This window comes from Lutra lutra, chromosome 4 (assembly GCF_902655055.1).
Source record: "Lutra lutra chromosome 4, mLutLut1.2, whole genome shotgun sequence".
Taxonomy (NCBI): Eukaryota; Metazoa; Chordata; class Mammalia; order Carnivora; family Mustelidae; genus Lutra; species Lutra lutra.
Genome location: NC_062281.1, coordinates 23,035,943 through 23,051,120, shown reverse-complemented (window position 1 = coordinate 23,051,120; position 15,178 = coordinate 23,035,943). Strand labels below are relative to the sequence as shown.

General features: G+C 41.4%; 1 protein-coding gene and 1 long non-coding RNA gene across 2 annotated transcripts; both read left to right on the top strand.

Moving 5' to 3' along the window:
- The first annotated feature begins 634 nt into the window (after positions 1-634).
- Positions 635-6,876, top strand: UTP23 (UTP23 small subunit processome component). Its single transcript, XM_047725816.1, has 3 exons — positions 635-906; positions 5,013-5,187; positions 6,329-6,876. The coding sequence occupies exons 1-3, from the start codon at positions 719-721 to the stop codon at positions 6,710-6,712; spliced, it is 747 nt and encodes a 248-aa protein (XP_047581772.1). The 5' UTR covers positions 635-718; the 3' UTR covers positions 6,713-6,876.
- Positions 6,877-9,476: 2,600 nt separating this feature from the next.
- Positions 9,477-12,427, top strand: LOC125097790 (uncharacterized). The gene is made up of 2 exons (XR_007126618.1): positions 9,477-9,657; positions 10,679-12,427. It is a non-coding gene; the product is annotated as an uncharacterized LOC125097790 (long non-coding RNA).
- The last annotated feature ends 2,751 nt before the right edge of the window (positions 12,428-15,178 follow it).

Here is a 15,178-nt window from a genome sequence, read left to right as displayed (position 1 = left end):
AGTTTGACAGTGCAGAACTGAAGCCAGTTTTTTTTGAATTGTTGCTCAAAGTGAAATTGGCTTGGGTTAGTGATAGAACTAGGACTCAAGTTTCGGGATTCTGACACATAAAAAATGAAGCTCTTGGGAGTTTTTTTCCAAAACACCCTGTGTAAGTGATTTAGAATGGTCTTAAGGGGCGGAGGAGATGCAAAATGGTGCCATCTTCTGCCCTAAGTTTGGCACTCAGTAACAGCAGTTCTTATGGAGGGTGGATAGCAAGAATATTTGAACTACAGGCAGCCCTTAACTTCAGTCCTGGTTCCAGTGATAGTTGTAACACTAAAGACCCACGTGCCCTTTGCAAAGGCGCTTAATTTCTTTGAGGGAAGGCAACTAGGACAGACATGCTCAGAGTTGCCCAATTACTTTGATCTCTTTCTTTCCCCCACTTGGGAATTGTAAACATTAAAGGGTAATTTGGTAAATTACTTAGAATAATGTCTGTAGCGTATTAAGGTTCCATATTCTCGTTGATTATCGTTATACTGCCAGGCACAAGCACCGCCCCCAGGGCGCGCACCTTAAAGCGCGCGCTCGTCTGGGCGTGCCGTCACCAGGACGGTCCGGCAGATGGGGGCGTTTGCTTCCGGGGGCAAAGGCACTTTACTTCCGGCAGGAGCGGGCGGTGAGGTAGACGGCTGCTACTACCCACTGTGTCGGTCCGTTTAAGTCAGGCATGAAGATCACGAGGCAGAAACATGCCAAGAAGCATCTCGGGTTCTTCCGCAATAATTTCGGAGTTCGCGAGCCGTACCAGATCCTGCTGGACGGTACCTTCTGTCAGGCGGCGCTGCGCGGCCGTATCCAGCTGCGGGAGCAGTTGCCCCGCTACCTCATGGGGGAGACACAGCTGTGCACCACCAGGTGGGCCAGGCGGGTCTGGAGAGGAGGTCCGGGGAGGAGGCCCGGGGATCCTGCGGGCGTGGTGGAGGCGAGGCCGCGGCGTGCAGAACGCCCCACCCGGGAGGAATTGACAGTGGAGTGGGGGCACTGAGGAGGTCAGGCGGGCGTCTGCAGCGTAGGTAGAAAGTACAGTGCCCTGCGGCTCTTCCCGTCGTTGGCCTGGCAGATGAGCCCGTGCTTTCTAGTGCGACCCGGCTTCGAATCTAGGTCCCAGTCCTACCCGCTTTGTGATCTCCTGCGAGTTCATCTCCGAGCCTTGGATTTCTCATCTGTAAAGCAGAGACCGAACCTCAAAAGGTTTCCGGAGGGCGCCTGGGTGGCTCAGTGGGTTAAGCCTCTGCCTTCGGCTCAGGTCATGATCTCAGGGTCCTGGGATCGAGTCCCGCATCGGGCTCTCTGCTCAGCAGGGAGCCTGCTTCCCTTCCTCTCTCTCTGCCTGCCTCTCTGCCTACTTGTGATCTCTATCTGTCAAATAAATAAATAAAATCTTAAAAAAAAAAAAAAAAGGTTGCCGGAAGGATCAAACGAGGTATCGTGTATGTAGAGCCCTCGCTGGTATCCAAAACCTGCCCCTTTTAAATGGTTGCTCCTATTTGCCTCGCTTTTTCTAGTGTGAACGAACAGTTTTCAAGCCTCACAACTGCTGTGTGAGCGAACATCTTCGATTCCCAGAAAGAGCATTCAGAACTCGAGGTTAAGACCTCTGCCCATGCTCATTTGTTTATTCGGCTGTCTTTATTAAGCACCAGCTGTATGCCGGGCAGTGCTCTAGTCACTGAGGATAACTTGGTGACCAGGACAAACGTCCAGCCCTCATGGGCCAGTGAAGTGCATCAGTCAGCCTCCATGGGTGTGTTTTGACTCCAGTGTGTTGTGACTCCCTCGGTGTGAGAACACTTAAGATGGGGCCTCCTGGACATAGGAGGGAGGATGGAATCGTGGAAGGTTTCATAAAGGAGATAACTTTTGAGCTTCTCTTAAACTTTTGAGTTTTCTTAAAGACTAAAGGGAGCGGGGCAAGGTAGAGTCTGACAGGGGCTGGCTGGAGCTTAAGAAATTTTTGACTCAGTATTTATAATTTTTTATTTCTCCTTTTCTTCCTCCCTCCCTCTCTCTTTCTCTTTCTCTCCTTTTCTTTTCATCTTTCGGTTCTGAGGGGAGGACTATTTTGAGTGACAGAAAAGATAGAAGTGACTTGTGGAGGCCTCTTGAATAAAGAAATGGAGCTGTCAAATGCCTGGAAAGGAGGTTAGAGCACAGAATGTAGTTGGAAGTGAAGCTGGGAAGAAGGTTAAAAACTTAACAGCATGAACTACTAAGAAACTTAGGGGTTCCCGTTTCCATAGTAGCTTATTTACTTTAAAAAAATAGAAAAAGAAATTAAAATGACCCATAATACCACACCAACGAATTACCACTGTCAACGTGCTGTATCGTCCATCTGGTTCTTTACGTATACACATGCACACACACACAAACAGAGGAATGGGCTCTTACGGGCGCACAGTATCATTGCCCTGCTTTTCTCACGATAGTGTTGCTCCGTGAAGAGCTTTCCATATTCAAGTAGCACCTCAAAATCATTTTTATCCCCTTAGCCTTTAGGGCTGCCGGACAAGTCGTTAGTTGGCTTGTGCCCTGAGTTCATCACTTAAGGCTACACAAAACCTGTTCATTTACCTGTGTGCCAGAGAAATGTTAACATTTTTAAAAAAGATTTTATTTATTTATTTGACAGAGACACAGCGAGAGAGGGAACACAAGCAGGGGGAGTAGGAGAGGGAGAAGCAAGCTTCTCGAAGAGTACGGAGCTGATGCGGGGCTTGATCCCAGGACCCTGGGATCATGACCTGAGCCGAAGGCAGATGCTTAACAACGGAGCCACCCAGGTGCCCCGAAATATTAACATTTTTAATATACTGATATAACAAAAAAAGTTTGGGAAGTACTGCATGAAATTATACTCTATAGCATTTTTTCCCTAAAGAAGTTATTTTAACTTCCAGAATATTTTATACATACACAAAAGTAGAGTAGTATAATGAAATATCTTATCACTCAGCTTTTGGAATTGTTGACATGTCCAGTCTTGTTTCATTTATCCACTCCCACCACCCCCAGCACACATCATACTGATGGTTTATTTTAAAGCATATTATTTTGTATTCTGTCAATTCTTGATGTGCATAATGAAGAGAGAAATGCTGTCAGACCCAACAGCTGTCTTTTAGAAAAGCTAACTGCAGAGGTGTGAGGGCTAAGTTGGAGAAGCAAGAGCGTGATGGCAGGCAAACTCATTTTGTGGTTGTCCAATCCAGAAATAACGGGAGCCCCAACTTCATAGAGGAAACTGCAAAGAGAAACCCAAGAGTTCTGCAAAGAGACATTATGAGATAGATACCAACAGCCGAGAGTTAGAGTTAGAACTCTAACAGCTGATGGGGTAGGGGTAGGGGTGATGAAGAAAAGGTCAGTTAGGATTTCTGACTTAGGCCCAGCTTCTGGGAAGTTCATGTATTCAAAGAGATCGCATGCCCTGGAGAAGTTTGGAGGCAGGGAAATACTTTGATTTTAGACATGAATTTGAAGAGCTGATGTACATCCGCAGGAAATATTCAATAAATACTTGGTAGTTTGGGCCTGAAACTCCTAAAAAGAGTTCAGAACTGATGACTAAGAAAGCAAAATCTCTCTCTCTCTTTTTTTTTTTTAAGATTTTATTTATTTATTTGACAGATAGAGATCACAAGTAGGCAGAGAGGCAGGCAGAGAGAGAGAGGAGGAGGCAGGTTCCCTGCTGAGCAGAGGGCCCAATGTGGGGCTCTGTGTGGGGCTCCATGTGGGGCTCGATCCTAGGACACTGGGACCATGACCTGAGCCGAAGGCAAAGGCTTTAACCCACTGAGCCACCCAGGCGCCCCACAAAATCTCTCTTCTTGAACAAAAACTAAAGGAATGATAAAGGGAGTGAGGCAAGGTAGAGTCTGACAAGGGCTGGCTAGAGCCTAAGAAATTTTTGACTCAGTATTTATAAGTTTTTCTTTATTTCTCCTTTTCTTCCTCCCTCCCTCCCTCCCTCCCTTTTTCTTCCTTTCCTTTCCTTTTCTTTCATGGAAGAAGTGCTTGGGGAGCTTATTAGAATGCTAATATTTGACTCCTCAAGAGGTGCAGATTTGGGGATGAGAAAGGAGTAGAAATTATGCAGTTATCACTATGTCAGTTTGATATGGGTAGTTTTTAGTTGACGCTTTGCAAAGCATTGACTTACATTAGTATGAAAATGCAGAGTGAAAAAGGAAGTTGTGATTGTTACTAAGCTGGTGACTTGAACATTTTTACTTTTCTGTGCTGAAAATAGTTTAAACGTGTACCCATTTGTACTTGAAGTAGAAGCATATACCACAAAGGTTGGGGCAAGGCATCTGTTGTCAACTACTTGGATTCACATTTTGGCTTTACTGCTTGCTTATTAGCTGTTTTTGAGCATGTTACTTGAAATCTCTCAGAGTGAGTTGCTCTAAAATATGGATAATTTCCAAGTAAGGGGCCTAACTAGAGCTGTTTTGAGATTGAAACGAGAAATTATGTAAAGACATTCAGCGTGCTCTCTGACACATAATAAATGCTTAGTAAATTTTAACTGTTATTCCTTCTACTCAGTGGTTGTATTTTCCAGGTTTTTTAAAGAGTGAAATAGATATCATATGACTGGGGCCAACATAAGACAAATTCAGATTGTAATGATATAGTTTTTTTTTTTTTTTAAAGATTTTATTTATTTATTTGACAGAGAGAGATCACAAGTAGACAGAGAGGCAGGCAGAGAGAGAGAGAGGGAAGCAGGCTTCCCGCTGAGCAGAGAGCCCGATGTGGGACTCGATCCCAGGACCCTGAGACCATGACCTGAGCCGAAGGCAGCGGCTTAACCCACTGAGCCACCCAGGCGCCCCTGTAATGATATAGTTTTAATTTGTTCAAAATTGGGTAATTTTTTAATACTTGCTTTATGTGAACAACTGATAGGTATCTGTTACAGTGGTGAGCTGCTAATAAGATTTTTTCCCCAGGTGTGTGTTAAAAGAATTAGAAACATTGGGAAAAGACTTATATGGGGCAAAACTGATTGCACAAAAATGCCAAGTCCGAAATTGTCCCCATTTCAAGAACGCTGTGAGTGGATCAGAATGTCTACTGGCCATGGTTGAAGAGGGAAATCCTCATCACTATTTTGTGGCAACACAGGTGATAACTGCTTTTAAAACCAGAGTCAATTTTAATCTTTTAATCATTTCTATCTATATTTCTTTTTTTTTTTTTTAACCTTTCTATCTATATTTCATTTGGAGCTACATATAATCAGGAAAACTTAGGTGGAAGTGCATTGTCAAAATGTTTTGACTTTTTAAAATGCAGGCTTTTAAGTTAATTTGCAGTCGATAAAAGCAGTTGTCATTGGAAAATTTGAGGATTCTTAAGTTTTTTTTTTAAATAAAATTATTGACAAAGAGATGTGATTGTATGTTTCAGGGTTCTTTTTTTGTTTTTTAAGATTTTATTTATTTATTTGACAGACAGAGATCACAAGTAGGCAGAGAGGCAGGCAGAGAAAGAGGGGGAAGCAGGCTCCCTGCGGAGCAGAGATCCCGATGTGGGGCTCGATCCCAGGACCCTGGGATCATGACCTGAGCTGAAGGCAGAGGCTTTAACCCACTGAGCCACCCAGGCGCCCCTGTTTCAGGGTTCTTAAAGGGAAAATAAGTAGAGCAAAAATTTTATATTCTGTATTCATCAGTGTTTTCTTGTGTTCCTGTATTTCATATTTTTTCTCAAGAAGTCATGTTTCATATTATTTGAAATTGTGCTACCAATAAGGAACTGTTTTACACTTTTAAAGATCCGGGGCAGAGGAGTGTTGTGGTAGGAGAGACTCTCAGCGTTGATATTATCCAATAAGTGCATGTACATACAGATTTGCTTAAATACGCTTTTAGAATTATAAAATCACACAGTTAGATGCAGAGTTAGTTCTAGAATCTGAGTCAGCCAATTCTTACGTTGTTGCTGTTCCTGCAACCGGTGTTAAAATTCCTAACCCTTTTCGAAGATATGGAACATTGCCTAACATACTTACCTTTGCCTTAGTGTGTAATTTTTGGTCCTAGAATATTGGTAAGTCTAGTTCACCTTAGTTGGCATTTAACTGTGTTCAGATTTCATGTCTGTCTTTTTTTTTTTTTTTTTTAGGTCATTAAGTGTATTCCCGTTAGTGAGACATACTGATTTGAAAAGTAAAACTTGGCGATCTCTTTTATTTTTACTATTTAAGGCATCTTATTTGACTGGCATATTTGAACTGAACAATTCTATTTTTTCCTTTTAATAGGATCAGAATTTGTCTATGAAAGTAAAGAAAAAGCCTGGAGTTCCTCTCATGTTTATTATTCAGAACACTATAGTCTTGGACAAACCTTCTCCCAAAACAGTTGCCTTTGTTAAAGCAGTAGAGTCAGGTCAGCTTGTCTCAGTGCATGAGAAACAAAGTATCAAGCAACTCAAAGAAGAACAAGGTTTAGCGAAAAACCAGGAGCAGAGAAGAAGAAAAAAACGCAAGAAAATAAGTGGCCCCAATCCTCTGAGCTGTTTGAAGAAAAAAAAGAAAACACAGGACCCAGAATCATCTGCCTCTGAAAAGAAAAGAAAAAGAAAAAGAATCCGGAACAGATCTACCTCAAAAGTACTTTCTGAAAAGCAGAACGATAATGAATGAATTCTTTGAGTACTTTTAAAGACATTAAAATGTGAAAAACAAATTTCTTTTTAAAACTATATTAGTACTAACAGTAAAAGACTGTGATTTTTATAAATATTGACCCATAAGCCTTTGCCTAAAATTTGTTAAAGAAAGAAAAGGAAAGGAAACAAAAGGAAAAACACACCAGTGTGGATGGGTTTAGGCATTTTTTTAAAGATTTTATTTATTCATTTGACAGAGAGAAATCACAAGTAGGCAGAGCAGCAGATGGGGGTGGCCGGGGGAAAACAGGCTCCCCACTGAGCAGAGAGCCCGATGCAGGGCTTGATCCCAGGACCCTGAGATCATGACCTGAGCCAAAGGCAGAGGCTTAACCCACTGAGCCACCAAGGTGCCCCTGGAGATTTTTTTGGGGGGGGGGGGGCTGGCTGGAGATTATTTTTTGATGTGTAAAACTGTTGTCTCGTTTCTGTCTCACCATTGTCCCTACCCCCCAACATTATATGCAAATAGTGTCAAAAATCAGTCATACAGAAGCTTTGTGACCAGAGGTTGTGTCCTTTCACATTCGTAGAGGAAAATTCCTTATTCATGTAGCAGTTGTAGAATTTATAGTTCTAAATAATATGAATATACTGCTACCTTTTGGTTCATCAATTATTTGACTTTGTACTAGAAAGTGGAAATTCTGCTTACTTGTATGACTCCTCCATTTTTCTGATATATTAATAGTTCAGTCTTTATATATCCCAAATAAAGTATTTTCATTATTATGACTGTAAACTTTGTTCCCCATTGACCCAAGTAGCCACGACATGATTGAATTTATTTCTTACACTAATTTGTTATTCCAGAAGTCAATACTGTCCTCATTTTCTTGAAGCATCTGACTTAACTCTGTAAAGGAACTTATAATTTTCTATATGATGATATGTGGTAATTCCTCAACCCTGAAGATGCTTCTAAAACCCTCTGTCCTCCAGTGTGGAACAGTTTTCTGCTGGGTATGTTGCTCAGGTGTCAACCATGCACTTCTTGCAGAAATTTGCTTTTGTTATTTCTGTTTCCTAGATTCATTGTTTGACTCTTTTTTGGTTTTCTCTTTTGCTGTAGTGAAGCATGGATTTTGTAGGAAGTAACATTTTTTGAGACTCAGCCAGTGTTGTTTACCCTCATATTTGTTGCACTAATAATTTAGCAAGATAGTTCCTTGTTAAAAAATTTTTAAATAATCTCTACACCCAACGTGGGACTCGAACTCACAACCCTGAGATCAAGAGTTGCAAACTCTACCAACTGAGGCAGCCAAGCTTCCCTAGCAAGATAATCCTTGATTGAAGATCATGTCACTCAGTTCCCCTAGAGAGTCTCTTAATTTTTTTTAGATCCATTCGTCCACTAAGGAGGACGATTTTCTTTAAAAGCAAATGTTAGGGACGCCTGGGTGGCTCAGTTGGTTGGGCAGCTGCCTTCGGCTCAGGTCATGATCCCAGCATCCTGGGATCGAGTCCCACATCGGGCTCCTTGCTTGGCGGGGAGCCTGCTTGTCCCTCTGCCTCTGCCTGCCACTCTGTCTGCCTGTGCTCGCTCTCGCTTCTCTCTCTCTGACAAATAAATAAATAAAATCTTTAAAAAAAAAATAAAAACAAATGTTAAATTCAATAGCAAAAATTCCAAAATAACAGTCTCTTTAAGATTGGCTATGAATGTTACTTAAAAGGTGTTTAAGGATTACCAGAATTTAACAGATTATGTAGTAAATATATTTTAAAATTTTTTTTTTTTTTTTTTTTTAAAGATTTTATTTATTTATTTGACAGAGAGAAATCACAAGTAGGCAGAGAGGCAGGCAGAGAGAGAGGAGGAAGCAGGCTCCCTGCTGAGCAGAAAGCCCGATGTGGGGCTCGAACCCAGGACCTGGGATCATGACCTGAGCCGAAGGCAGCGGCTTAACCCACTGAGCCACCCAGGCGCCCCTATTTTAAAATTTTTAATAAAATGTCTAAAGAGCCGATTTTATTAGGAAATGAATAATCAATTTGCTTTTCAGCCGTCTCCCCAATTGTTTGAGTTATTCTTCAATTCAAAATTACAATGTTTCTCTGCTGTAATATTGAAGTATAGAATTGGAAAACTGGAACCTGACTTTGTGCTATCTGTGACACCTTTGACTAGTGGTTTAGAATCTTTATCATTAGGGTTTCATGATCAGGTATGAAGTATATCATGAACAAATTCTTGTAATGGCTAAAATAATCTTTCTTAAATTTGAGTCCATTTACATTTTTACAGAAACATTTTCAGTTGAATTCAAGAGAAGCTTTTTTGGGTGGAAGCTGAAGTTACCTCCTTAAGGACACTAGGAATCACACAGGTTGTATTACCTAGCAAGCCAGGTTAGTGCTTTGATATTTCATGATTCTGTTTTAAATTCTTAACAGGAACATTTCTTTTTTAAAGTAATGTGTACTTTTTTTTTTTTTTTTTTTTTTAAAGATTTTATTTATTTATTTGACAGAGAGAGATCACAAGCAGGCAGAGAGGCAGGTAGAGAGAGAGGAGGAAGCAGGCTCCCTGCTGAGCAGAGAGCCCGATGCGGGGCTCGATCCCAGGACCCTGAGATCATGACCTGAGCCGAAGGCAGCGGCTTAACCCACTGAGCCACCCAGGTGCCCCTATTTTTTTTTTTTTTAAGATGTTTTGTATTTATTTGACAGAGCACAAATAGGCAGAGCAACAGGCAGAGGGAGAGGGAAAAGCAGGCTTCTTGCTGAGCAGAGAGCCCGATGTGGAGCTGGATCCCAGGACCCTGAGATCATGACCTGAGCCAGAGGCATAAGTTTAACCAACTGAGCCACCCAGGTGCCCCTTAACAGGAACATTTTTTAAAAGGAAGGCAAAGACACTGGGAAAAAGTGAATATAGCTCTATAGTTTCTGTGAGGGGAAAAAAAAAAAATTGTCATGAATGATGAGAGTTAGGGGGGGTACCTGGGTGGATCAGTTGGTTAAGTGTCTGCCTTCAGCTCAGGTCATGATCTCAGTGTCCCTGCATTGAGGCCTGCATCAGGGCTCCCTGCTCTGTGCGGAGTCCGCTTCTCCCCATCCCTGTGCACCGCTGCCCACCACCGCCCCGCACTTGCATGCTCTCTCATAAATAATAAAATCTTCGGGACGGCTGGGTGGCTCAGTTGGTTGGACGACTGCCTTCGGCTCAGGTCATGATCCCGGGGTCCCGGGATCGAGTCCCACATCGGGCTCCCAGCTCCATGGGGAGTCTGCTTCTCCCTCTGACCTTCTCCTCGCTCATGCTCTCTCACTGTCTCTCTCTCAAATAAATAAATAAAATCTTTAAAAAAAAAAAAATCTTCAAGAAAAAGAATGGTGAGAGGATTACCAAATCAAATGTAGACAAAGTGATAAAGCAGGTGAAATGTACACTGAGGATATTTTCAATATACTAAAATGAATAAATTTTAGGTATTTCTCTTGGTATTTAGGTATTTCACAAGGTATTTCACAAGGCTTATTGTGATTGATAATAAGCACATATATGTTTGGTTTTTGTTCATGGTTCTTGGCTCACAGCTCCCAAAACTGTTGGAATTTCCCAAGTGATGAGAGCTTAAAGGTGTCTCTTATGTTAGTAAGATGGTTTTGAAAAATACTGAGGGATGATAGCTGGTTACCTTTGGAGCCAATCGTGGATTAGAGGGTTGGAACTTTCTGTCCCCACCCTACCCAACCTCTGCATTGAGGGTGAGGGGCAGGAATTAATCAATCACGCTTATTTAATGAAGCCTCTCTAAAACCCTACAGGGGCAGGGTTTGGAGAGCTTCCACGTTAATAAGTGGAGATTGGGGAGAGTGACCCACCTGGAGAGGGCTTGGAAGCTCCTGCCCTTTCCCCATACCTCGCCCTATGCATCTCTTCCATCTGGCTGTTCTGAGTTACATCCTTTGGTAATGAACATGTAGTAAGTAAAATGTTTCTCTGAGTTCATGAGCCACTCTAGGAAATTAATTTAGTGGAGAAGAGTGTTGTGGGACCTTCTGATTTCTAGCCAGAGGTCAGAAGCACAAGTAACAGCCCATAGGAGTCTGAAATGTGTGGGGGGAGTAGGGGAGTGGGGAGGTGGCAGTCTTGAAAGACTGAACCCTTAACCTGTGGAATCTAATACTATCTGCAGGTAGATATTGTCAGACTTGAGTTGAATTGTTAAATGTTCAGCAGGGCACTGCTTGTATGTGTAAGAACTAAACCCGCAATACACATTGAAATTGGGTCCAGAAAACCAAAATATTTATACTTATTCAGTGCTATCTGGTCACCTATTAATAGTATCTGAACTGGAGAGCTAGGAAAGTCAACTGATTTTTATAAAATAGTAATTTTTAAGTTAAAATATTAAAAATACAATATTACAATAATATTTAATATTTTAAAACTGATTCATCAGATATATAATTTATATATTTATAAATTACTTTTAAAATGTTTTAACAGAAGAATCTCATAGCTTTGTACAATTCTTTTGTGAATAGTGTCCTCCTAACACCACCCCGGAAATTCTTAGTGCTTCTTGCTTTATTTTTCTCTGTACAACTTAGGAAAGGGGGCATGCACCGTAGGAGTGTACACATGTGATCATAATCCATTTTGCAGTTCGGCAAAAAGAAAATGTTGAGAACCTCTGCTTTAGAGGGTAGCTACTAGCCTTGTTGGGGATGAAAGTGGAGTACATGTGCTTTTGAACTCTGAAGTTTGCCAGACTAAAAAGTAGTGTTTCTGAAAACCACTGTTTTTTATGAACACTTCAAAAAAGTATTTGTAGTTGAGTTTGGGCAGGATTCTGTATTCCCTACATTTTTGAAGCCCTACAGCCATTTCTCATCCCCATAGGTATGTAAATTAAAATGAAGCCACTTCAGAGCATCTGAGTTTCACAAGTAAGATTTCCTGTTTTCTATTTATGCATAGAGTTAAAAGACAGTATTTTATGTCTCTGCACCTGCTAAAGCAAGTTGTCTGTGATTTGACAGGTTTAATTAATAGATTTTCATGGGTAGATAGGATGAATAGTTCCTATTCTTTAAAATCGTTTAAAAATACATCATTGTACTACAGCTTTTCTTAAGAGTTCTTAGTTTAGATGTAAATGAGAAAAATATAATAACTTAGTATAATTCTATCTGTCTATATGTTTTGAGATCCAGAACTAACTAGGAATAAAGGCAAAAGAAGTGTCTGGACTGAGCTTAGAAACTGACTTCTCATATGATCCTAGATTGGTGGCCTCTGAATATTTAATCATACATCCTTGTCAGTGAAAGAACTTCTGCGTATACCTATAAATGTATGCCTATAAAATACATACGTTCACTACTATACATTATAAGATACACATAGGAAAAAAAACAAAATATAAAGGATGGTGAAGATATTTTAAAACATTTGCCATTAGATGGCTTCATTAAGCTAATATTTCAAGACATAAGTTTTATCAGTAATATTAGATATGAATCCACTTGAAGTACTTTTTACAATTACATTTTTTTGTGAAATCTGACTACATCATTGGTTTTCCTTCATAATATTTGTGAGAGTGTACTACGCAAAAAAGAAAAAAAGTATAAGAGTATTAAGAGTATGTACTAAGAGTGTACTAAGAGTAGGATGTGTCAATACATATTTGTCAAATATGTGAAAATAAAATCACATCTATTAGGAGGATAGCTATAACCTCTCATTCAGTTTCCAGATCTAAATGAGTTCAGAGGCCCAGAGCCCTTCAATTTAAGGGAACGCTGGGTTCTTTTGAGTAGAGACCTTGCAGCACTGCTATCGGTTTCCCTGTGGCCATTTTCTAGAGTGAATGTGTACTGGGGAATGGAAACACCCAAATTTGGGGGGGATTATTAGATACCATTTCTCATTGATGCTAATTGCTAGAGACCCAAACGTTGAGGCTCCAACATTCGAAGCAGGGATTTATAGGGGTCAGGTGATTGATTAAGCTATAGGCCAAGTTTGAATCACAGTGGGCTCATGGACCTGTGTTTTCTCCCCTGCCCCCTTAGATTTTAACCATTTACTAGGACCACCAAAAGCAGTGTGTTTTCCCTTGACAGTGTCCCCGGTACATCTTCAGGGTCTTGCTTCATGCTAAGTCAGATTACCTGCTCTCAGCCATCACACAGTCTGCAGAGATATTGATCATCTTGACATTGTATAAAACATCACCCTGACTCATGACATTGATAACATTATGCAAATCAAACCTGATGAGTAGGAAGTAGCAAGTACTACAAATGTCTTTCTGAAGCTTTATGAGCTAGAGGGCAGGAGGTAGACCCTATGAAGAGTCAGGGGTCGGCCACCTCAGTGACATTTCTGAGTCCAGTGCTCTTTAGCATGTCAGAATAACCTCTGATGACACATTGCTGCACCAAAACCACATATCACCCAAGAAGGGGTAGGGGGCACAAAAGCTTGGTAGGCTATTCTGAGTATTAGAGGTAACACATGCCACCAATTACTAAGTAACCCATAGGACTGAGTTTGAATGGGGACTCCAGCAAAATAAGGCTCTGTAGCAAGTCTAGGCTGCATTGCAAGCTGTTTCTCAGTTTGGGCCACCAGATCCAATGAACTCAAAATGTCTAGCAGTGTGAAGTCTCTGGCACGTACAATAGGAGAATCATGGCACACACCTCTAAGGTTTTGGGAAAAAAATTCATAACCCCTCCTGCAGGTAATTATTATCCTTTGACAAAGAGCTATAAGCTTGCTGCTGGGTCTTAGCCATAGGATATCACATGACCAGGCAACCTGAACTTCCTGTAATTACCTGGATGTTATCTGCCCATTGCCATGAGATTGGGCATGTGCGTCACGTGGAGATGGTGGTGCAAAAGAGATCCGGCTTAGGTAGGTACATGTGCAAGTAAGATGTGTGAGTGTGTTTTCTCATACTCCTGACACCAACCTGTGCTGTAATGCCATCTCTCCTCCAATTCATACTTATGACCTCAAGGAGTTAATCCTGTAATCAGTTGACTGAGGAAGAAAAAAACTTAGCCTGGTTTGTAGATGTTTTCGTACTATACACTGCCCCAAACCAAAAGGGAATAGCTGTGCCATTAAAGCCCCGTCACTGATGGCCCAGAAAGACAGCGGCAGAGAGTAATGCCCCTATTGACAGAACTTTGAACAATACATCTTGCTCCACTTTGTTTGGATTCAGAAGTGGTCTATTTACTCTTTAAGTAAGAGAATTCCAGATGGGACTGAGACTGAAATTGAGAGGTAATTCATATAGCTCAAAGATAGCTACAATGACCATGAGGATGCTGCATCTTCTCATTTTGTGAACAAGGTGGAAATAACTTCAGTTGTATGAAAGATCATTACATCACATTAGGTGACACAGGGAGTTGTTCCATTGTTACATGAAAATTAAAATTTGTACAGAAGGGTGTATATGGATGCTGAATAGCGAAAAGGGTTTATTATGCCAGCTCCAGGCCCGCCTTTCTATACTCTACATGGTGATGATGGGGTCAGGACTCTGCAAACCACAGTTCTCTGGGGGGCTGCTTTCTCTTAGATTCTGCCAATGAGGGTGCCACAGCCAGGACCTAGAAGGAGGGTAGAGGAAGGAAGAACATGCTTCTTCCTTGGAGCGTGGTGTAGACTCCTTGAAGCTTTTAAAATTTAATTTAATTTAATTTTTGTGTGTGTTTGTTCCAAAATTCATTGTTTATGCACCACACCCAGTGCTCCATGCAGTACGTGCCCTCCTTAATTCCTACCACCAGGCTCACCCAACCCCCTACCCCTCTCCTCTCCAAAACCCTCAGTTTGTTTCTCAGAGCCCACAGTCTCTCATGCTTTGTCTCCCCCGCCAGTTTCCCCCAACTCACTTCTCCTCTCCAACTCCCCATGTCCTCTGTGTTACTCCTTATGCTCCACAATAAGTGAAACCAGATGATAATTGACCCTCTCTGCTTGACTTATTTCACTCAGCATAATCTCCAGTCCCGTCCATGTTGATACAAAAGTTGGGTATTCACTCTTTCTGATGGAGGCATAATACTCCATGGTATATATGGGCCATATCTTCTTTATTGATTTGTCTGTTGAAGGGCATCTTGGTTCTTTCCACAGTTTGGCAACTGTGGCTGTTGCTGCTATGAACATTGGGGTACAGATGGCCCTTCTTTTCACTACATCTGTATCTTTGGAATAAATACCCAGTACTACAATTGCTGGGTCTTGGGTAGCTCTATTTTTAGTTTTTTTGAGGATTCTCCACACTGTTTTCCCAAGTGGCTGTACCAACTTGCATTCCCACAAACAGTGTAAGAGGGTTCCCTTTTCTCCACATCCTCTCCCAACACTTGTTTACTGTTTTGTTGATTTTGGCCATTCTAACTGGTGTAAGGTGGTATCTCAGTGTGGTTTTGATTTGAATCTCCC

What these genes read in the sequence shown, in the direction of transcription:
- UTP23 (XM_047725816.1), top strand. Translation starts at nt 719, where the DNA reads ATGAAGATCACGAGGCAGAAACATGCCAAGAAGCATCTCGGGTTCTTC. An exon ending in ACACAGCTGTGCACCACCAG is followed by an intron (nt 907 to 5,012) that starts GTGGGCCAGGCG and finishes TTTTTTCCCCAG; the next exon opens with GTGTGTGTTAAAAGAATTAG. An exon ending in ACTATTTTGTGGCAACACAG is followed by an intron (nt 5,188 to 6,328) that starts GTGATAACTGCT and finishes TCCTTTTAATAG; the next exon opens with GATCAGAATTTGTCTATGAA.